Here is a 20,782-nt window from a genome sequence, read left to right as displayed (position 1 = left end):
AGTCAAATTTAATGTGATAATTACTTCTCATTTCACAAATGGAAAAGACAGAGCAATGAAATGTGTACACCCAGAAGCAGAATTGGACATTAAATGCAAGCTTTTATTTTCCACTGTAATGAGTGAGATGGCATGTTGAATACAAGTCCAGAAAAAGTGAAGGAGGTGAAAGGAAAAAATGTACAGCCAGAAAAAAAAAAAGAAAAAAAAGGAGCTCCATCTCAGGCCATTCCAAACAATGACTTTATTTTCTGTGGAACATCACCATGGCAGCCCCCACAGCAGCATCAACATCCTTCCCATAAACCACAGGGAATGGAAAAATCCTTTCCACTTCCTGCCTCAGCACCTCATTCCTGGCAAGGGCACTCCCGCTCCCCAGAATCCTCCTCACTCCCGTCTCCATCAGGCGCTGCACAGGTAACATGGAACAGAGATTTTCAACGATGCCACGGCACAGAGCTCTGGTTACGTGACCCAGGGAGAGGTCAGAGACAGCAATATTGCTCACTGACGCCAACTGCTCGGGAATGTGTCTCTCTCCAAATATGGTTGGGTGGACTGAGAGTTTGCTGTCGTTTTGGGCCAAGGCTGCTTTGATTATCTTTGTATAGATGGCAGACTCCTGAACCTGAAGTCCTGCGGATGGGAAATACCATGTTACTAATCTGAAGGGGTCTGGTGTATCTTACGCGTGGAGACTTAAAATGGAAGCTCATCCACCTGTTCAGCAAAATATTCTATCTTTTTTCCTGTCCCAAAGGGAATTGCTTTTCCAGGATTATGAAACATAGTTCTCCCATCCAATTGTATCTAGTATCTGTGATACTAGAAATCTTTTTCTGGTTACAGAAACCACCTTTTCTGACAATACTGCTATTCCTCTTTGCTTATACTGTGCTAAGTTACACCAACCAGCATCTTTAAAGGCACTAATGGCATGGCAGACTTCAGCTTCAGTGGTTGGACTGTGTGTGAATACAGACTTCACCTCAAGTACTCACTGAAAGAACAATTTCAGAGCTTACTTCTGGATTGCAAAACCCAAGAGATCATTAAAAAAACCTGTGAAGACCATGTTTAAAGCACTTAGAAGATATTACATGAGTTTGAGTCTTAAAATCCATTAGAGTGCTGCAAAATATGCAGCAAAAGGCAACTGATCTAATCAAGGGACTCTTTTGGACTGCAGTCATACAAAATTAGAGGCTATCCTCAAATTTGCTGACCTTTCCTTTTGAAAAACAACTTGCAAAAAAATAATTCTCTTGTGGTCTTGAAACAAAAGAAAACCCAAAACCTAGAGGCAATGTGAACGTGGAGTCCAAGCATGACTGTCTCAGCATGTTCATAGGCTTCTGCAGGAAATTCCAGAGATCTAGGAAGCGTGACCCAAGAGCTACATCCTTGTTCTTTATACGGCATGACAAAACAGGTCTAGACTTGTTCCTTTGCCTTTACTTCCTTTCACCTTGATGATCCAACCTCAATTTTAAGCTTTTAACTATCCTTGAAATATCTTACCTAGCTCTTCTGTCCACCGTGCCACCATGTCCACAAATGTTGCTAGCACATTGCCTCCATTAAGTGATGCTGCCACTGCCAAGTAGTCACCATTGAAGTAGGGAAAATAAGTAACAGCTGAGGAAGGATCTGGTGTCTCTGGAGGCTGGAAACCCGGGGGCATTGAGATAGTCAGCTGAGCAGAGGTACTGATATTAAGAACTAGAATACAAAAGAAAAAAAATTAAAAAAGAAAAACAAAAAAATCAGGGTTTTTCTAGGCGACCCTGAAGGAGGACAATGAGAAAACCAAATAAGATACCAAAATGATCATACCTGCATCAGTCCTCTCAGTCAGACAGGAATAAACAGAGCATTGGAAATCTCCCAGAGCAACTCCTACTATTGCTCCTTTGGGTATGCCATGCCATGCACAGATTGTCCTGCCTGCAGTACTGCCAGGGTCTCCCACCTCTGGAAGCAAGTGAACAGGAAAGCCGGATTTTTTCAATCTGCAATTAGAGCAATATTATTGCAGGAAAGCAGTATGAGAGTGTGCAGCATGACTACAAAGACCCTGTGAAGTCACAGATGAACCTGGCCATACATTCATGGCTGATGGATTTATGGATGCTTTCACCTATTTAGAAAGCTTTGTCTTGGACAGGGGCAGCATTCCAGTTCAACAGCGTGGGTAAACTAGAATATTCTAGAAGAATAAATAGCTTTCCCTTACACGCAATCTGATTACCCAAGATTATACAGCAGTACATGTTCAGCAAGTTTAACCTACTGATGTCATATCGACAAGCAGTTCCAGGGTAAAGGGACAAAAAACAGCAAAAAAATGCAACTTCTAAGTGCCAAAAAAGCTGTCATGCAGTTAGTGGTTCAAACCAAATCACAAAGAGCTAAGTCCAACAAACTCCTTACACAATCAAACTGCAAGATACATGATATTCCTACAGCAACAACACAGATTAGTAAAAGTTCCATAGGCTAAATGCAAGTTTCTGACACTCTTTCATACCTTCACAAGCAGATCTTTTCACCTTGGAGTCCTGGCCTAACCTAAGCCCTGAAATATGTAAGGCCTTAGCACTCAGTCCTGAAAGAGCAAATCATTAAAATAAATAAGTAAATAAATAAACAAACTGATTCCCTAAAAGATTTCCTGTAGCCTAATAACTCTTACATATTATCACAAGTAAGGCTTAGTAGTTATGAAGGAGCTCAGCTGAAACAACTTGAGAGTAATAACTGTCTTTTACCATCACAGAGGTAACACTTTGGCTACAGCACGCACTTGTCCATCCCATCTCACCACAGAAAGCGAGAGAACAGTTTGGTATACGAGGCCTCAGTGATGAGTCTCTCAGCTCTGCTGTCTTAGGTATTTCTAAAAATACTGTGCCAGATTGTATATAATTTAAATGTATATACCTTACAAACTAGAGCGAACTCTCAATAGCTCTTCAGTACAGGCCACACCACAACACATTAGGAGTAACTTTCTATCACTTTTTATCCGTAGCAAATTCATACTTGGAGCCCAAGAGGTGTTCACACTGCCTGACACAAGCAATGCACAAAACCCACTGAATGACCTTAGCACTTACATGTCAGTGTTCCAGCTTTTGTTCCTGGAATTAAAATATCCCCAGCTGGCAGCATTCTGGACGGACATGAGAGGCTTCTTCAGGTCACACAACATGGCAACCACATAGTCATGGATAGTGCCAGCTGCATCATAAGACTTCAGAAAATCTGGACTTTTAAACAAAACATATTAAAAACAAAAAGAGTAAATCGAGAGCTAATAAGTTTTTCCCCATTTATTGAACCTGAACTCATTGCAGAAGACGACATCAGCTCTTTGACAAACATAGCACACTGCAAGTGAAACTGAAGAGCAAATCTTGTTGATGCCAAATCATAAGTGAAAAATTATACCCTCTGCAAACATGCCACAACAAAGCAGACAATTCGTAACACTTCATAAGGATCTCAGTGTCTAAGGAAGGAAGGAACTGAAATTAATTTAGGGACTATTTGTTTTAGCATCTGGCAGCAACCAGATGTTTATACTTTTCAAAATCTGCACAAGACAAATATAGCATTCAAACTGCATTAGCAGAGCTCCTCTGAGTGACAGGATGGACTAAACTTATTCTATGATACTTTAAGACTTCTGTTACTATATGGTCAAAAGCTTTTCTTTTTATTAAAGTATTTTTATGAGGTCAGAGACACTTACTTGTGTGCTCAGTTGCATACAGCTTATATTGAATACTGCCATTTTAAATATTCTTTGACTACTTAATTATTAGGATTACAGATGAACACAGCCCCTCAGCCTGTAGTGGTATTCACATGTTACAGGAATACAAATTGTCACATAAACTCAAGATGAGAAACTACCAGTGAAACAGCCTGATACAGACACCCTTTTGAGAAACAATATACCTCTTCTTTAAATACCAGTAGACTGTGGCACATCCAAATCCTGTAGCCAAGCTTATATGTGACTGTGGCAAAGGAAGAGAAGAGAGGAAGGTGGGACTGCAGCGGCCGTCTTGCCAAGTAATCAGATGACTGACCTCCTCCGGCTCAAAGGCAGGGCCTGTACCACACTCTGTCCACTTGCAACCTGAAACACACAGTATCTGAGAAGTCCAGTGATTCCCTGTAGTGTAGTCTGCCTGGCATTCTTCATTTCTGGACACTCTTGATAATTTGTCAAATATATTGGAAAAAGAGCAGAAACAGAGCCGGTAGCGATTGTAATCGAATTAATTAGTCATATTTTTCTGCTCCAGATAACGTCATAATGCCAGTCATCCTTTGCTAAAACAGAGAATGGTATCCAATGCCTTCCTTCTCTGTAAGCGCTCCTAGTGCCTAGAGGAACAAGTAACTTGCACCTTGAGATATTAATGATACAACTTAAATAACAGGTGACCCACAAAAAAAAAAAAAAAAAATCACAGTAGTTCAATGGGAGGTAATAAGCTGATATGACGGCTCTCACATATAAACTTTAACTAGGATCTACCACATCATGACCTAGAGCATGCTGTATTAGTAATGAACTGCCATGATGGATAGCACATAGTTTATTCACCTTTTGAGCCAAAGCAACAAGAAACTTGGATCTGCATGTGTCAAGCAAGGGACTGCAAAGGACTAAAGAGTATCCCTCCCCCGTGCTACGCAACAAAGCTTCACCAAAGGTAAAATAGGGTTTAACTCAGTTTTCAGTTTAACCAGTCGAGCACGTTCCTTTTGAACGCAGAACACTCTATCTTTGATGACACCTTCACATTCTTTCAGCTGAAAGTGAAGGCCTCAGCTAAATTACAGCAGCTTCTTAGAGCTGCAGGGAGCCCTCTCAGCAATGTCTGCTATTGCTCCAGTCCAGTACGCTGCTTCCTGCCCTGACACGCTGCCCACAAGCAGTCCTGCAAAGGCAGCACACGGCCCTGTCGGAGCAGCAGACTAAGCAGGGGCTGAGCTCAAGCACTGGCACGTGATGTTTGCTAGCACGCTCCATGGCACAGCTTCGGCCTCTGGCAGCTATTGCTCGGCTAGGCAACGCCTGGCCACGACACGGGGATGCACACTGTCTCCAGCTGGCTCTGTAACTGAGGCAACCTTTTGGTTTTTGGCTGGGGATAGGAGCAGAGTTTCATGCTGTGCTGTGCCACTTGTCCTACAGGTCAGAGAAGAGACCCAGCTGCCCAACTGACCAGCACAAATATGGATAAAAGAATCTTTCTTGCACTGGATACAGGGATTTGAAGTTGCACTCGCACCATAAAAAGCAGCCGTGAAAGCTAGGAAGTACTATGTGAAACATGCAAAGTAAATACATACTTTCTTGTTCCCTTAATTCCCTGTTCTATCAAGTCTGTTTGAGCTGAATTTCCAATTGGCTTGCTTTTCTAGTTTTAAATGGATTCTAAGAAATATTATTAACCATAAATCTAACCCTAAAGGACGCTATTAAAAATGTAATTTGTGTCCCAAAGTGCACAGATTCACTTAGTCTACTCAAAACAAATGAGAGCAAACACACTCTTTCACTTGATAGAAATGAAACAAAAGTGGCATGTGGCTTTACGAAATAAAATATTAACCAATATGACATAAGAATCTATGTCTACCATGAACTCATGAGGCTTTGTTATGCAGCCCTTGGGACATCTGCAAAGCAAGCAACAGCTCCTTCAGTCCATCAGCCTTTGGATTTCTTTCTTTCTAATCATTTTAGTATTTAATGTAAAATTACAGACAGTTATGAATAGCATAGTGTCTCTTAAAGCAATTAAGATCCTGACAACTTTTGACAGGCAGTGACCATCACTTTTGGGAAATCTGTTCTGTGGTTTACAATAAATCTTTGCCTAATCTGCATAACCCCTATTATTATAAGGCTTGTATAATTGCTCAGATGTGCACATCATAAGGTAAAGACGACATGGAACCATATTCTGAAATCTGAGCCTCGGACTTCAGCAGATTTACAGGAAGTTAGCCAAGAAGATAATCCATCCCTATCTCACTGAGCTGGCAACCCAAGGTCTGAATTTTTCAAATATCCTCACTGTCACAAAGATTATTTGAGTGTTTGCACAACCAAGCCCCATGTGACTACCTCACTGTGGTTGATTTTGTTTCTGAGGTCTTGGCCCTTTACTCTACAAGCAGATGAGTATTCGGAATCATGACCATAATTCTTTTTCAGCTCCTAACAGAAGCATAAGCAGCAAGATGAATGCAACATAACAGTCTATGGCTGGAAAAAAAAAAGCCTTGAGATTTTTTTGGAGAGGGAAAAAAACCACAAAGACTGAAAACATCATTTACTGAACTTCAATTTTTCTCCTGTACTTTCAAACAGCGTTTCAAAATAGCATACTGATATTCACTGTTAGATAACTACTGCTATGCGCATTTTCACATAAAGATCAAGCATAGTTTATTTTTCAAGGCATACACAGAACTGCTAATACTGCTACTGTAGAATCATTAGAAGGTATCTAGATACGGGGCAAGAGCTAGTTAAGTGTTCTATGAGGTGAATACTAGCCCCCCTCCCAAAAAAAAAAAAAAAAAAAAGTCATTCACATGGTGTAGTAGTTCTTTCAACTGTCAGCAGATAGCATGTGATGGACAAACAATTAACAAGCCACAATATGTTATTCCTCCTTCATACTAATAACTGTGCTGTCTCTGCAGGGATCTCGTAAGACTAAATCCTTTGACTAATCTGTGTAAACAACACGGTTAAATATAGTCAGCAGCTGAAATTCCTGTAAATAAAGCAAAATTCCCACAGAAAATCTTCTGTTAATTCTGTTTTACAGAAGACCAAAGGGAACATGCAGCAGCCTCCTACAGATCACTTCAGTGTTAAAAATTTATTTTCTGCAACATAATACTCCGAACAGGCATGCCAAAGAATTGATATTACCTTTATCTTTTTTCCAAAATACAATCCCGTGCATTTGTCCTGAAATGCCAATGTGACTGACTCTCTGAAGCTGCTGCTGAGGTAGAGCAGCAAGGCATTCATTCAATGCTCTTATTATTCTTCGGACATTCTGCTCCATTCCCTGCAATCATAAAGCATTATTCTGAGCATGAAACCATTAGGATTCACTCAGTTTATTTATTAAACAAGGCTTCTCTAGTCAGAAGTGAAGAACAGAATTCATTTAGCTTAATAGCATGTATTAAAATAACATCCAGTACTAAATAGAAAAAAAAATGCAAAAAACCCACAAAACCACCAAAACTAAAAACCAGTACTAGCAGGTTGAGAATAAGATAACAGCCTCTTAAACTGAAGGCCAAATAATTCTTAATTTCCTAAATTACCATACTTAAATATACCTTTTTAAAAAAATAATCCATTAACACTCACTACATGCTTTCATTAGTTCACCTTATATATTGCTCTTCTTTTTCCTGACAAAAGAGGACTATCTGCACATTCTGACTGGCATGCAGTCTCCCTTAGACCTTCCTAAAGCCCCTCTGTATCTACTCACTGTTGATTGTAATGATGCTGATACCTCATTTCTGGATATTCTGTTCCTAGAACTACCCAGCAAACTGATCTGCTCAGCAAATTGACCAAACTGTGCCACAAGAGAACCTGTATTCCAGCTTTCACGCTTGAAGATTCAGAATACTTTGTGACAGACCAGTATGAAGTTTACAAGCACAAGTATTCAAATGTAGTCTACATGTAGACGCGAACTGTTCTGTGCATACATACTTTTGGCTGCATAAACATGACTGTAGGGAGGAGGGCTGGCCTGTTTGGTATCTTTGCTCAGAAATTAGCGCCCGGACTCACTACAATACTAGGCCAGAGGAATGCTGATACATATTTTTTTATTATTCTGATTCATCCTTTCTTAGTCTGACCAACACAATGAATGTAAAGATCTTTAACAGGAGTACATGTTCCTGGTTATTTCCACAGGGAATTTCCAGTGATGATTCCATTGCACATTAAAGTGCAAAATACCCTTCCAGTTGGCAAGTGGCTGCTGTTTCCTAACTGGAAGTGTCAAAAACAAGGTGATGGTTCATGAGAGAAGAGTTTTAGATCGTCTTATGCAACTTTCCAAAAGCTGTGTCTTCCTTAAAACAAACAGCTTTACTTGAGTTTCTTGAACCATAAACTGAGGCCATTTTAATTGTACTTTCCAGAACACATCCAGAAACACACAGCAATCATCTCCATCATTCTAGGCACGAAAACAACCCAGGAGCTCCACATAATGTAGCAACAGAACCTGGCCGCGACAAAGCACGGCCGGTATCCTCAAATTGCCAGCAGTGCTATCTGCCACCCCTTACCTGTGGTCCAGCTTCCAGGCTACTGGTGTGCGCCTGCGTCTCCCTGGAGCAGCTCTCTGCCACCACCTGCCCTTGCTCTGCCCCTACTAGCAGGGCTGCCTTAACCGATGTCGTGCCCAGGTCTATGCCCAGCACGCAGGCAGGAGTAGGCCTGCCCGCCATGTTCACAGGGAGAAGGGGTCACTTTTACCTTCCCCACCACACGCGGGTCTCTCTATGTGGTGGCTGGACCCACTCCCACCATGCTGAGCCCCACACTGCTCCTCACTGCCTCTGAGGGGGCACCTGACCCAAGAGCCTAAGGTGCTGAGGGCACAAGCCTGTGGGCTCCCACCCCAGCAGCGCGCGGGGACAAGCCCGGGAAAGCGGCCTGGACTTTGCCCTCTGGCTGAAGATGTCTCCCCTCAGCAGTGCCTGGCCACTATCCCTCCATCTTGAGTGTGACAAACCTTCCCTTCCCCCAGCCCTGCGCGGCTTTAAACGAAACTTCAACAAACAACCAAAAGCGAGGAGCCCTCCCTCCGCTCGCGGCTCTCCCTCCTCACAGACCGGCCGGCACCGGCCCAGCGCCCAACCCGCTCTGCCGCACCCAAGATGGCACCCGAGGGCGGCCGCACCGCGACGGGCGCTGGGCGGGGAGGCGGGAGGCGGCCGCCTCACGTGAGAAGCTGAAAAGGGAAGAGCCGGGGCTGTGCGGGACGGAGCGGCGGCGCTGGAAAGAGTTAGGTGGCTTCTCCTCGGCACTGCGTCCTCGGTATTAGCGTGTCCTAAAGGGTGGGATGGCCCCGCTCCGCCGGGCCGCCTGAGGGGAGGGCGGCGGGGACTACAACTCCCAGCGTGCACCGCAGCGCGCTGCCGGGGGCGGGGGGGCTGGTGGAGGCGCGGAGGCTGCTGAGATTTGTAGTCCCGGGGGAGTGGGGGGGATATACCTCAGGAGTGGTAGCTCTGTCCGGCGGGAACGGGATCAGTTATGAGGTAAAGATGTCCCCGGGCGAGTCTGGGCAGACAGAGGGACCGAAAGATGCTCCCTCGGGGGTGCTGAGGGTCCCTTAGCCGGGCCGGGCTGGTGGTCATGGTGCTGGGGAGGGAGACATTTGTAGGGAGCTGCCCGCTGAGGAGATGGGCTGGTGTCCCCTGAAAACTTGTGGGTCCTGAGCAAAGGCTTCTCCCTACTTTTCCTGTAGTTCTTCCACCATGAGGATGCCATACCTGCTCCCCACTCTGCTGTACCTCTCGCTTGTGCTGCTGGGGCCTGGTGGTGAGTGTTTGGCCATCCCGGCTTGGGCCCAGAGGGCCCCCCAGGCAGGGTCCAGGTCTGAACTGGTAAGAGGTGGAAGAGGGCTGCTCCGCAATATCCACGTTGCGACTCTCTGGGGGGACCTGTGCCGTGGTTCCCCTTGGCTCTTCTTTCACATGTTACCGTTGATTTTGCGTGCTCATCTGCAGGTGGTGCTACACTGAGGCACTGACATGATGGAGCATTCGCCTTGTGCTCCAAACTCAATCTCTGCAGAAGCAGGTTAAATACTGTCTATGGTGCAGTCAGTGATGAACTGGGGAGCTCTCCTGCACTTAAATAACTTCTTAAGAACATTGTGTAATATGTGGCAACAAGAGGAAAAAAAAGTGTGCAGGGCAACCTGTTTGTCTCTCCATTTCTGGTCGTATTTTTACATAGTTCTTTCTACTTTCTCTTGTGCCCTTTAAGCATACAGTGAATAGAATAGACTTGGATTCCAAATGTCAAAATTGTTGGCGCGTGACCAGCTTATGGTTTTGATATCAGTTGTGTTGGCACTTGGGAGTCTTGGCCTCCCTTAAAGCATGATGTGGTACAACATAGCTGGATTGTTGTAAAGTGTACCCCTGAGCACTATAGTAAGGTGCTTGTGATTCCTGAAGTGCTAAGATGGTAAATGTACGTTCTCTTGAATATCTGGGTTCCCGGTTTGAATTTATGACCCAAGAAGCAATTTTGAACTAAATTTTGGGCATTTATGACTCCTAAGTTACTAGGATCATATCAAGAAAAAGTGTGGGTTTGAAGTATCCCAGAACCTTCTCTCAGCATGAACTTTTGTTGCACTTCAAACATTTAAATTGCTTCCTTGTAACATGCTCAAGTGACAGTTATTTACTTCTCCTTTTAAGTTGTTTGGTCGCCTTGAAATAAGCTGTACTCCCTTTGCTGTTTATCACGTGTATTAATTTAATTAATCTGACACTGGAGGTTCCAATGGGCAAAATGCCTATATCACAAAAGAAAGTAGGTGGCTCTTCTGAAGCAGCTATTAATCATTCATAGTAATTGAGATTTGGGGGGGGTTTTCTGGTTGTTTTTTTTTCCTCCCAGGTGGAGTCATTGTACTGTCTGTCCCTGAAGTGGTTTCATTAGAAAGTGGAAGTTCAGCAAACGTCACTATCTCGCTGAGGTAAAATCATGATTGCATCTTTACTTTCTCTTTGGAACGAGGGACAAGCAAGTGGGTAGGACTTGGCTATGTACTTAAGATTTTCCTGCAGACTCTGTTAACTGTTCATACAGAGCAAATCTCATTGATGTTACTGGACACTTGTAGACTATTACATCGCTAAGTACCAGTATGGACCAAGATAGTGCAGCACCCTCACAAACAGCCTTGTATGGTTGGCTTCTGACAATATCTCATGCCATTTGTATGGGAAGTTGAGCAGGAAAAAATGTTTTATACTGTCTGGCCTATATTAGCTTACTGAACTGTCGTCCATGAGTGAACATACAGTTCCTCCATTTCTAAAAACTGATGCTTAAGGGAAACTTCCATTTCCTGGAGTGATCACCAAGAAAAACTTTACTAAGCAAACAGAACTCACTATTTCTAGCAAAGAAATGCAGCTACTCTAGAGTGGGGGCTGGTGCACCTTAGTCTCATTATTTAATACAGTGAACTCAGGCACCAGTCTAACTTGCTTGTTCTGCATTCACAGGGCTCCATTAAATGAGACACTGGTGATAACTCTTAATATTACACACTCATCAAAACGCAGCACTATTGTTGAGCTGCCTGATGAAGTAAGTGACAGAACAGACTTCTGACCTTATGCAAAAGCCTGCTGCTAGTATGGTGCAACTCTCGTCTTTCTTCCCTCCGCTTTGCCTTGCAGGTACAATTGCCTGCAGGTCACACTAAAGCAGACTTCCAAGTGAAAGCAGATGATGTTGGACAAGTAACAGTTTATCTTTATACCATTAATTCCAACTTAACTGGGTGAGAAACTGGTTTTAGTTATCCTTACTATCCTACAGCTTCCTAAACTTTGGGGTAACTATTCTCTTCTTATAGTTAAATAGTTAATGGGACATGGTTGGTGTGTTGTTGGGAAGACGTGGTGACCCTCCAGCAATCCCCAGGGTATTCAGATAAATACAGGGTATGGACATAGAGTGATAGTTTTGGTATTTTAGATTTCATTACTAGATGACTGTAAGGTCTGATGGCTCCTTAGTCTGGTTTTAATAACCCCTCACAAAAGTATCAAAACTACATGTCAGATTTTCTGATTCAGGAAGCGTTTGGTTGTAAGTGTCCAGTGCGATACTATTTTTATTGTGCAGAACTTGTTTTGGAGTGCCAATAGCCTGATGCGCCTGTGTGCTCGTGTCGCTACCATGAGATATAGGTGCTTTGCTTTCTAGTTAGGGGAGCCCTCTTTTCACAGCTGCCAGTCCTCCCTAATAGCAAAACAGTTGAGCAAGATAGAGAAAGCTGGATTGTATTTGCTTGTTGCCCAGATTCTACTGAGCAACAGGATACTCCTGTTTTACTTCCTTGTTTCGCTTCTGCTTTTAAGACTCAAAGCAAATGCAGAGGTAAGCCCGTGAAATGCTCAACAGGACAGGCGTGATCATGAGGGTTTGCTGGCAGAGCGTGAAAAGTGAAACTGCTCTTGCATAACAAACATTGTGCTGAGAGAGTGGAAGCCATAGTCACAAGAGGACCTTTTTGAAGATTTCTATGGTAAAAGAACGGAAAGGAAAGGGTAGGTTGAGGGTAGGAGTGGGAAATGTCTTAAACATAACAAGGACACTAAAGAAAAGGGGAGCAACTCATCTTGAAACCAACTCTGAATCTTTATTGTCTTGTCTCAACACCTGGACTCTCTTTTTTCTCTCAAAGCAGAACAAGGCAAAATCTGCTGGAAAAAGTGTGAACAGACAAATTAACTAATTCTGTTTGCATTAACCATCAGACCTAGGATTCAATTTCACGTGATTCATAGCATCATAGTGAGATACGCTGATGAGGTGATTGGCTGGATCTACTTCCTCGCCTGGTCTGTCTCCTTTTATCCTCAACTCTTTGAGAACTGGCGACGGAAAAGGTAAAGAGACTTAAGATGTGTTTGCAAGTCACTTAACCACTTCTGCAAATCATATGCCTAGCTTCAGTTACATCTGTCTTGGTTATGGTGAATTATGCATGGAAAGACTGGGGGGGAAAAAAGCAAGGCAAAGACAGGGCCTGAATAAATGCAGCCCCCGTGAGCTTTTATGCATGCAGGTCAGAGGAAACTTAAGTGTATCCTATTGACACCTAATCCTATGGTTTGGTATCCAATACTAATTTGTGCTAGAGGAGACCTCCCCATTCCCTTTGGTGCCATATTATAAACAATCTGGCTGATGACCACCTTCAAAGATTACTTACCTTGTAAGCTGTTTATCAGACAGCTCCTTGCAATATTGTCGTTAGGCCAGCTTCCTTTAAGCTAAGCGGCTGTAAGTAGAAACATAAGTATATATGAAAACTAAAGTATTTGTTTTGGCAAAGATGCACTACTGCTGCTTCTGTGGATTCAGGCTGGAATGGTTTTATCAGACTAGCTGAGCTTGTGGGGCAGGGACGCAACCTTGTCAGTGAGAGCTGTTGTGAGTACCGGTGCATGGCATATGAGGGATACTTCACCTTGCTTCCTGATGAACTCACAGCACCATGTTGTCACAATGCCAGCAGCTTTGGCTTATATCAAAAAATTGCCTATAAATCAGTACATTCTAGGGTCAAGTTGTCTCTGGAACTACCTGTAATGCTCTAATATTTCTCATATTTTTTTTTCTCCCTTCTGTAGTGTTGTTGGACTAAGTTTTGACTTTATAGCACTAAACCTTACTGGCTTTATAGCATACAGTGTGTTTAATGTTGGACTCTTCTGGATTCCCTTGATTAAGGTAAGCATGATTATCTCTTAATATTTGCCAGGGAGTGGATATCTACAGAAGGTAGCATTTGGCTGGTTTTGATTTCTCTTACATTTAGGAGGAATTCTTAGTCAGTTATCCCAGTGGGGTGAACCCTGTGGCTATCAATGATGTTTTCTTCAGTCTCCACGCGGTAGCTCTAACTCTCCTCACCGTAATTCAGTGCTGCATCTACGAGGTAAGTCTCGATGCTGGGCTGACCTGTCAGCTCAGGCAGAGCTCCCTCTGCCGGGCACCTCACCACTCCTTTTGGGCTCCAAAGTCCTCTTCATGGCACTTCCACTGGCCTTTCTAGAAGTCAGGCTTCACAGTGCAGCTGCCTGTATCTTTCCTGAGCTTGTAGCAGCTCCAGTAGGCTTGGCTATTTCAGCCTCACGGATGTCCTGAGCTTACAAGTAAACTGCTTAGGGAGTCAAAATAACTAAGGCAAACAGCCAAGTTCATAAAGTTCCCAAACAGATCTCTAGACAGCACATAGCTTACAGCTCTGCACAGTACAAATACTAGTATGAGCTTTGCTGTTTCCTCACTACTTTGAGGATTCCTCAAGGATTCCCTGCAATCAAAACTTCCAGCTTTATTCAGCCTCTTCTAAAACAGCTGCAAAGGCCCTTTTGTAATTCTCACCACCTTTTCAGGTGAGACTGATTGTTATAATCAGGCAGTTCTTTATGTAATTCCCATTGTAAAAGCCTCTGATCTGAACAGCCAATTTTCTCTAGATGGTAGCTGTTTCTCTCTTGGCGGGGTGGGGTGGGGTGGGGGGGCTTCCTTTGGTGATGCTGAACTTAAAGCTGGAACAGCCCATTTGTCACCACTGCCAGATGCAATAGTCTTCTAGTGAAGAATTAGAAGGCAACCATGAATCTTTTACCATTATGGCATTAGCAGCCTTTTGCATATACGGGAACTCTTGATATCATCAGACTGAACTTGGATTTGTTACAAATGTGACACTGATAATAGGCATTGTATTCAAGAACACTGCTACAATATTGTTTCCTGCTTGTTCATGGAAAATAGTGTTTCAAATGATTGATGCTGATATCGCACATCAGCTGGTTGCTGTAGCACTTGTTTAATCTTAAAACTCCCTTGTGGTATGAGCCTAACTGGTACAACAACAGGTTTGGACTGTAACCTTGCATAGTCCTGAGCACATGCTGTATCTTCCAGTGTGTCACCTAGATGGGTCTGAGTGTATCTGCATTTCCATTCCAGAGAGCCGGTCAGAAAGTATCCAAAGTTGTAGTTGGACTACTGGCACTTGCGTGGATCTTCACATTTACAACACTGTTTCTTGCTGCAGCTGAGGAAATGACATGGCTACAGTTCTTATTCTGCTTCTCTTACATTAAGTTAGCAGTCACACTGATAAAATATTTTCCACAGGTAAATCTGAACTTTTCTGCTTTTATACTATATTCCTGTCACCCTAACCTGTAGTGTACGCTCTTGAAAGTCTGACTAGACTAAACCAGCCATAATCATTTATGAAGTCTTTGAGTGGCAAAAACAGTATAGTTATACAGAAGGCTTCTTAAATCTTAATCACATAAATGTTTGTACATGACATGACAAACTTTTTACACTCTCAGGCATACATGAATTTCCGTCGGAAGAGTACTGAGGGATGGAGTATTGGAAATGTGTTACTAGACTTCACTGGTGGAAGCTTCAGCCTTCTCCAGATGTTTTTGCAGTCGTACAACAATGGTAAGGCTGGAATTGAGGTAGTGCAGCCTTTCGTAATGGGGTGGGAGAATCCTGCTACAAAGCAGATATGAACCGGTAGGTTACCTTGGGAGAATGCCACTTGTGCTATAGTATGGGTAGCTGTTCTTAAACTAAGAATAAAGAATCTGTTCATAGTCCTTCAAGACAGAAAATGAAGTAACTGTTCCTGTGGTTTCTTATGCAAAGCTAATTAATAGCTATTCTTAAGATGTCCATTAGAGTCAGACTTCAGGTGTGTCTAAGCAGTCCAGGTAATAACCATGACCTTCTCTAATATGTGTGGCATGACCTTGTAGTCTTAAGACAAGACTACACTTGAGGAGTTAGTCTTAACTCTCTAATCTTGTGTTTGACAGATCAGTGGAAGTTAATCTTTGGAGATCCAACCAAGTTTGGCCTGGGTGTCTTCTCCATCATCTTTGATATTGTTTTTATGGTCCAGCACTACTGCCTTTATAGGAGACAAGGCTATGAACCTTGTGAATAACATCACTTGTGAAGACAAAAACTTTAAATTGAACTTCCCCTATCCTGGCTGAGGGCTTTCAAGATGCCTACTGCAGTTACCAGAAATACTGATTACAATCTCTGTTTATATTTTGATCCTCTCTGGTATGGAACACAAGCTGTTGCCTTATCAAATCCTGATTGCCAGGTGCCTTAAAGGACAGCAGGCTCTCTAGCCCCCACTTGCAAATGGAAGACTCGCGCCCACTGAAGCTGCAAAGACAGCTTAGTGTGAGCTGGCCAAGCAACATGGGCCTTTCTTTCCATTAACACCAGGAAAGAGAAAGACTAGAGTGGTGTCTTTCTGATTGGAAGTGAAGCACAAAGAGTAGAGTTCTGGCTTCCAAAAATCCAAGATTATGTTTAAGCAACCACTTAATGTAATGACTGAGGAGAGACTGTGGATCAAAGCGCTGCTGCTGGCTCATCACAGACAGATCACAGTAGAACACCACTCAGGTTGGTTGTTAACAGCTGTAGTGGTACATGAAAGAATAACGAGGTTGGTAGCAAATACAGGAACCTGAATTCTTTCTTACAAAAAAAAAAAATACTGAGAAGAAATAGAAACTCTATTCTTATTTCACTGAAAGCTCTTTCAAAGGTGCAAGACAAGTGCTCAGACTTATCTGAATACTTACAGTGCACTAACTTCACTTTGCTCGGTTCTACTGCCATGCCTTGGTTACTAAACTGTGGATGGTAAAGATTAAAGATTTATCAGATTTTTAAGTGGATCATGTTAACAGCCTGATGATTACAGTTTAAGCATACGGTTTTGTTCCTGGGCTACCTGTGGTGTGTTCTAGGAAGAGATCAATGTCTTGAGTTACTTGAAAATAAGCATTATACCCTTTAAAAGAAACAGAAGGGAATTCATACATTTGTACTTGAACAGTACATGTATGCTCAAAAGCAACCTAAGGAAAAGTAGAACCCCTTCTCCCCCTGCTACAGAGCCGGTGAGGTTTGACAGCTCACTAACACTGCACATACCCACCACTGAAACCAGAACTCACTAACCACTAAACATTGCGTCGATGTAGCCCACAATCCAGTTCAAACCAGAAAAGAGGTATCAGCTGGAGGCATTCGAGTGAGGTGGCATTCTTAAATGTAAGGAGGAACAGCTCAGGAAATCCAACTTTGTTTTATTGTGTGTAAAATCAAGTGAAATAGCAGTACAAATAGCAGTGTATCTTTATAGTAACAAAAATAACTTCAACTTGAAAGCCTTAAAATTTACCACTGAATTCTTAAGTTACAAAAGTCAAAAGCAGTATTGTAGTAATTCCGTAGATATAAAAATGGTAAATAGGCATCCACTGGTGCGTACAGAACAGTCTGAGATGCATTAATCACAACATACGTACATGGCACAGCAGTAACGTACTGAATAAGTTAGTCTGCCACCTCCTCATGTTCTATTTACAACAGCTTACCTGAAGACTGTTTAAGGAAAGTATAGATATGTATAAATCAGCTGAAGGGGATTAAGAACTCCAGGTTTTGTGGATAATTGTAAAGCTAGCTGGTTAACAAGCCACTAGGATGCTAGATAATTAACTTAGTGTTGCAGCAAGAATCTTAAGTCCTGTGGCATGTTGATTTAAACAACTTAGTATCTTACCAGAAGTTTATATTTGGTCAAGAGGCACTTTTGGAAATTACTGGCATATTCATCCATCCAATAAATTGGTGATTTAAGCAAAGTCTTCTAGAAGACAGACCAAAATCCACCCCTCCCATTTCAAGTCTGATAGAAGTGGAATGAAGAACTGAAGACTCTACAGATACGAGCAGCTCTTTTGGTAAGTTCAGCAACAGTGTTTTCTTTCCTGCTCCACATTCCTTTCATTTAAATATGATTCACTTGATGTTAGAAATTACTTGGGAACAAGGAGAATTAAGGTCTTGCTCTGATAGTGAAATTTAACTGCAGTGTCTATGAACTCTGCAGGTATTGATCTAATTAGTTGTTACTTGGTTGTTTCTTATTTTGCCTCTTGTCTGAAGAGACTGCTTTGCACAGGGAATCTTTGCAGTAAACTGTAATGCCCCAAACTCTTCAGCATACTCTGTGTAGCTAGCGCACAACGTGGGATTAGTACAGTGCTCCTCCCCACAGCAGCAAGCAACTCTTATTTCTGGTACTTTAATTTGACAGCATGGGAGGACAGACAGTTCTCTTCTAAAAGGTTAAGCGCAGCAAAGCCTCTTATCTTCCATAGCAGAAACATTTCCTCTTAAAATGGGAAGCTTTTGTGCTACAAAAGAATCCTGTCAAAGTTAAGGCTTTGCCAGTTGCTTCCTTAGGTAACTAGGATTTGTCCTGTCCTCCTGAAAGCTGTGACTATAATAAAGTCTTACCATGTACCTGCAGGGAAGACTTTAGAGAAGCCCTCTGCTGAGGGGACTAGAGTTTTACTACTGCCAGTTACACCACGGAAAGGAAAGAAAAAAAAAAAAGTGTTTACCACAGTTAGGAACATGCACTCCTTCCAGACAACCTGCTCAGGTCTAGCATTTGCTTCCTTACTTGATATCAGTTTATGTATCCCCCCCCAACCCTTCTCCAACTTGATGATTGATTAGGACATCATGGACTGTTGCACAGCCTTCTGCAGAGATTGCCTGGTCACCAGCAGCCGCACCACTTCTTCGTTCCTTTTTGTCAGCCTCTTCCTAGCTTGGTCATGGGTCACCATTGTCATATCCCAGCCATTCACCTAGGGGAAAAAAACATAAAATGAGGCAAATGCACGGACTCACAGCTGTCCTGTAACAGTTCTGTCAGAACTAGGTAGTAGATATGCTTATGACGCAGCTCATGTTTTGTTTATAAGCCCCCCAAACTGTCCTGGAAAGTACCCAGAAGACAGTATTTTCCCCAGCAGAACCTTCTCTGTAGTGTACACCTAGTACTGTGTTAGTAATTGTCTTATATTGGTGTTTACCTGCATGATCTTATCTCCAATCTGAAGTCCTGCAACTTCTGCTGGGCCTCCTTCTGTCACCCTTGTTACATAGATACCCTGGGGAAAAAAGTTAAGTCTTCATTTACTAAATAAGGGAGCATTAAATACACATGGGCTATCCTACCGACAGAGCAAAAATAACTTGTAGTATACTACAGGATTCTAGTTAAAGACAGGTTTATGCATGTTAGAAAATAGAAAAGGGGGAGAGCTAACTTAAAGCAAGCTTAGTAACATGGTACTAATGGTAATAGTGAACAGTAACATGGACACTGAGTAACTTTAGTAGCCAACTCTGTGAGAGGACAGAATGCAGACGGGAGTGAGCGGAGCTTGCTGGGCAGGCTCAGCTTTTTGCAGGGACTCGCTATAGAAAACAAAGGGCGTCTGACCTTGTCGGTCTTGTCTTCAGAGAAAGGATTCTGAGCAGGATCCTGATCAATGCCACCTCCAATGCTGAATCCCAGAATCAGATTGTCACCTTGCCGAAGCTTATGTATTTCAATTCTTTGCTGAAAAGAGAAAAAGATAAAATAGCTGAGTATTGGTATCGTTGGAAGAAGTCCCAAGTGCGTCCCAGTTAGATTGTCTCTCAGGGAAGCTTTAAGTCTGCTGGAGGAGGCTGCATCCCAGCCTGGGCAGAGCGAGAGCCATCTGTCACCCCTGCGCAGATTGCAGGTAGAGCTCTACACCCCGCGGCAGCACACAACTATCGTGTGGTGCTGGCTGTTGGTGACACACAGCCGTGGTGTTAACAGTCGGCTGTGACCTGATCCAGCCCTGCCACAAGACCGCAGGACAGGAAACCATCTGTGAGCTCACCCATGGTACAGCCAAGCTCCTTAATTACTCAGTGCTTTACCACTGCCTAGAGATACAAGGAGAAACCAGGGAAAACAGAGCAGGTCTCTTTAAACATGAGTCATGTCTTGATAAGGAGCAGTCACTCCGAACAACTCATCTTGCTCTGCATCCACATGCCTGGGTTCCTGCCTAGCCCTGTCAGGGGAAAGAACAGCCTATTATTAGGCCAGTTCTTTAAGATAAGTTATCAACGCACTCTTGTAATCCAGAGGCAGGTTCCTTACTGTCTGATGAGCACAGATGTCTAATGAGCTTTACGCATTATCTAAGTACGGTACAAATGCCACTCTTGAGCCAAGATAAATAGGCACAGCCTTAACCGAGGCAGCAATCGCTGAAAACGTCCTTCAGCCTCACCTAGTGTTAGGTGTCCCTGCTCATCGAGGGGCCTGGGCTGGATGGCCTTTAGAGGTCCCTCACACCCCAAACCATTCTGTGATTCGTCTCGAACACCCTGTCAGACCCTGAGTTCCCCCACGCCGCCGGACAGCCCGCGCCCGGAGGACAGCCCGCCCGCGGCCGGGTCAACGCTCCCACCACCCGAAACACGGCTAAATTCAGTGCTATAACCAGCGGCACAAACAGCCGCGACCCCTGCGTGCGCTCTCTGTTGATTAAAGCAATTAAAAGCCCTACTAAGCAGGTGCTTAACCCGCCCGCGTCCCTCGGCTGCGCCTGTTCCTTCAGACCGGCGGAGCCTCCCCCCGGCTGCAGGCCGAGCCCGCCGCAGGCACTGACAGCCCCCGTGACAGAGCCCCTCCGCCCGCCGACAGCCTGCAGCGGCCCCAGCCCAGCCGTCGCCGTCCCCGTCCCCGTCCCCGTCCCCGTCCCCGTCTCACCACCACGGCGGTAACCGGCTGTCCCGGCACGTACGCCATGGCCCCGCCGCCGCCGCCGCCCGAACAAAAGCCCCTCGCCCGGACCCGCCCACCCGCCGCCGCCAGCCAATCGGGAGCCGCCCCGCCCGTAGCGGATGAGCGTGCGCCGGAAGTCAGGTCGCTCTCCCGGCGGCCCCTGCGCCAAGATGCCTGACAGGAGCTTCCGGCGGGGTGGTGAGAGGCTCTGGGGTGGCGGTAGG

The 20,782-nt window shown here is 43.9% G+C and overlaps 3 protein-coding genes across 9 annotated transcripts; 1 reads left to right on the top strand and 2 right to left on the bottom strand.

Annotated features, from left to right (window-relative positions):
- Positions 1-82: 82 nt before the first annotated feature.
- SHPK (sedoheptulokinase) lies at positions 83-9,169 on the bottom strand. The gene is made up of 7 exons (XM_074596157.1): positions 8,380-9,169; positions 6,980-7,121; positions 3,970-4,153; positions 3,123-3,275; positions 1,840-2,015; positions 1,525-1,725; positions 83-639 (listed from the first exon to the last, which is right to left on the bottom strand). Exons 1-7 carry the CDS (start codon positions 8,539-8,541, stop codon positions 245-247), a joined length of 1,413 nt encoding a protein of 470 aa, XP_074452258.1. The 5' UTR covers positions 8,542-9,169; the 3' UTR covers positions 83-244.
- CTNS (cystinosin, lysosomal cystine transporter) lies at positions 8,954-16,599 on the top strand. 7 transcript variants are annotated; one of them, XM_074596165.1, is made up of 11 exons: positions 8,954-9,100; positions 9,564-9,637; positions 10,733-10,811; positions 11,347-11,431; positions 11,524-11,627; positions 12,610-12,741; positions 13,489-13,588; positions 13,677-13,796; positions 14,840-15,010; positions 15,217-15,334; positions 15,712-16,599. In XM_074596165.1, the coding sequence occupies exons 2-11, from the start codon at positions 9,574-9,576 to the stop codon at positions 15,840-15,842; spliced, it is 1,104 nt and encodes a 367-aa protein (XP_074452266.1). In that variant the 5' UTR covers positions 8,954-9,100; positions 9,564-9,573; the 3' UTR covers positions 15,843-16,599. The 7 variants fall into 7 exon arrangements, with proteins under 7 accessions (XP_074452266.1, XP_074452271.1, XP_074452268.1 ...); XM_074596167.1 differs by having other exon boundaries at positions 8,962-9,105; XM_074596166.1 differs by having other exon boundaries at positions 8,968-9,133.
- Positions 16,600-16,993: 394 nt separating this feature from the next.
- On the bottom strand, positions 16,994-20,661 carry TAX1BP3 (Tax1 binding protein 3). The gene is made up of 4 exons (XM_074596189.1): positions 20,544-20,661; positions 19,233-19,352; positions 18,820-18,897; positions 16,994-18,591 (listed from the first exon to the last, which is right to left on the bottom strand). Exons 1-4 carry the CDS (start codon positions 20,580-20,582, stop codon positions 18,454-18,456), a joined length of 375 nt encoding a protein of 124 aa, XP_074452290.1. The 5' UTR covers positions 20,583-20,661; the 3' UTR covers positions 16,994-18,453.
- Positions 20,662-20,782: the final 121 nt, after the last annotated feature.

This window comes from Larus michahellis, chromosome 7 (genome assembly GCF_964199755.1).
Source record: "Larus michahellis chromosome 7, bLarMic1.1, whole genome shotgun sequence".
NCBI classification, from domain to species: Eukaryota; Metazoa; Chordata; class Aves; order Charadriiformes; family Laridae; genus Larus; species Larus michahellis.
This window is presented reverse-complemented; position numbering and strand designations above follow the sequence as displayed.

Excerpts from the sequence above, each read along its gene's own strand:
- TAX1BP3 (XM_074596189.1), bottom strand. The coding sequence starts at position 20,582 with ATGGCGTACGTGCCGGGACAGCCGGTTACCGCCGTGGTG. Across the intron at positions 19,353-20,543 it reads AGCCGGTTACCGCCGTGGTG|CAAAGAATTGAAATACATAA; the intron begins GTGAGACGGGGA and ends TTCTCTTTTCAG. Across the intron at positions 18,898-19,232 it reads CTGAAGACAAGACCGACAAG|GGTATCTATGTAACAAGGGT; the intron begins GTCAGACGCCCT and ends TTTTTTCCCCAG.
- SHPK (XM_074596157.1), bottom strand. The coding sequence starts at position 8,541 with ATGGCGGGCAGGCCTACTCCTGCCTGCGTGCTGGGCATAGACCTGGGC. Across the intron at positions 7,122-8,379 it reads GCCTGGAAGCTGGACCACAG|GGAATGGAGCAGAATGTCCG; the intron begins GTAAGGGGTGGC and ends TTATGATTGCAG. Across the intron at positions 3,276-3,969 it reads TACTGGTATTTAAAGAAGAG|TCCAGATTTTCTGAAGTCTT; the intron begins GTATATTGTTTC and ends TTTGTTTAAAAG.
- CTNS (XM_074596164.1), top strand. Across the intron at positions 11,432-11,523 it reads TTGTTGAGCTGCCTGATGAA|GTACAATTGCCTGCAGGTCA; the intron begins GTAAGTGACAGA and ends TTTGCCTTGCAG. Across the intron at positions 15,335-15,711 it reads TTTGCAGTCGTACAACAATG|ATCAGTGGAAGTTAATCTTT; the intron begins GTAAGGCTGGAA and ends TGTGTTTGACAG.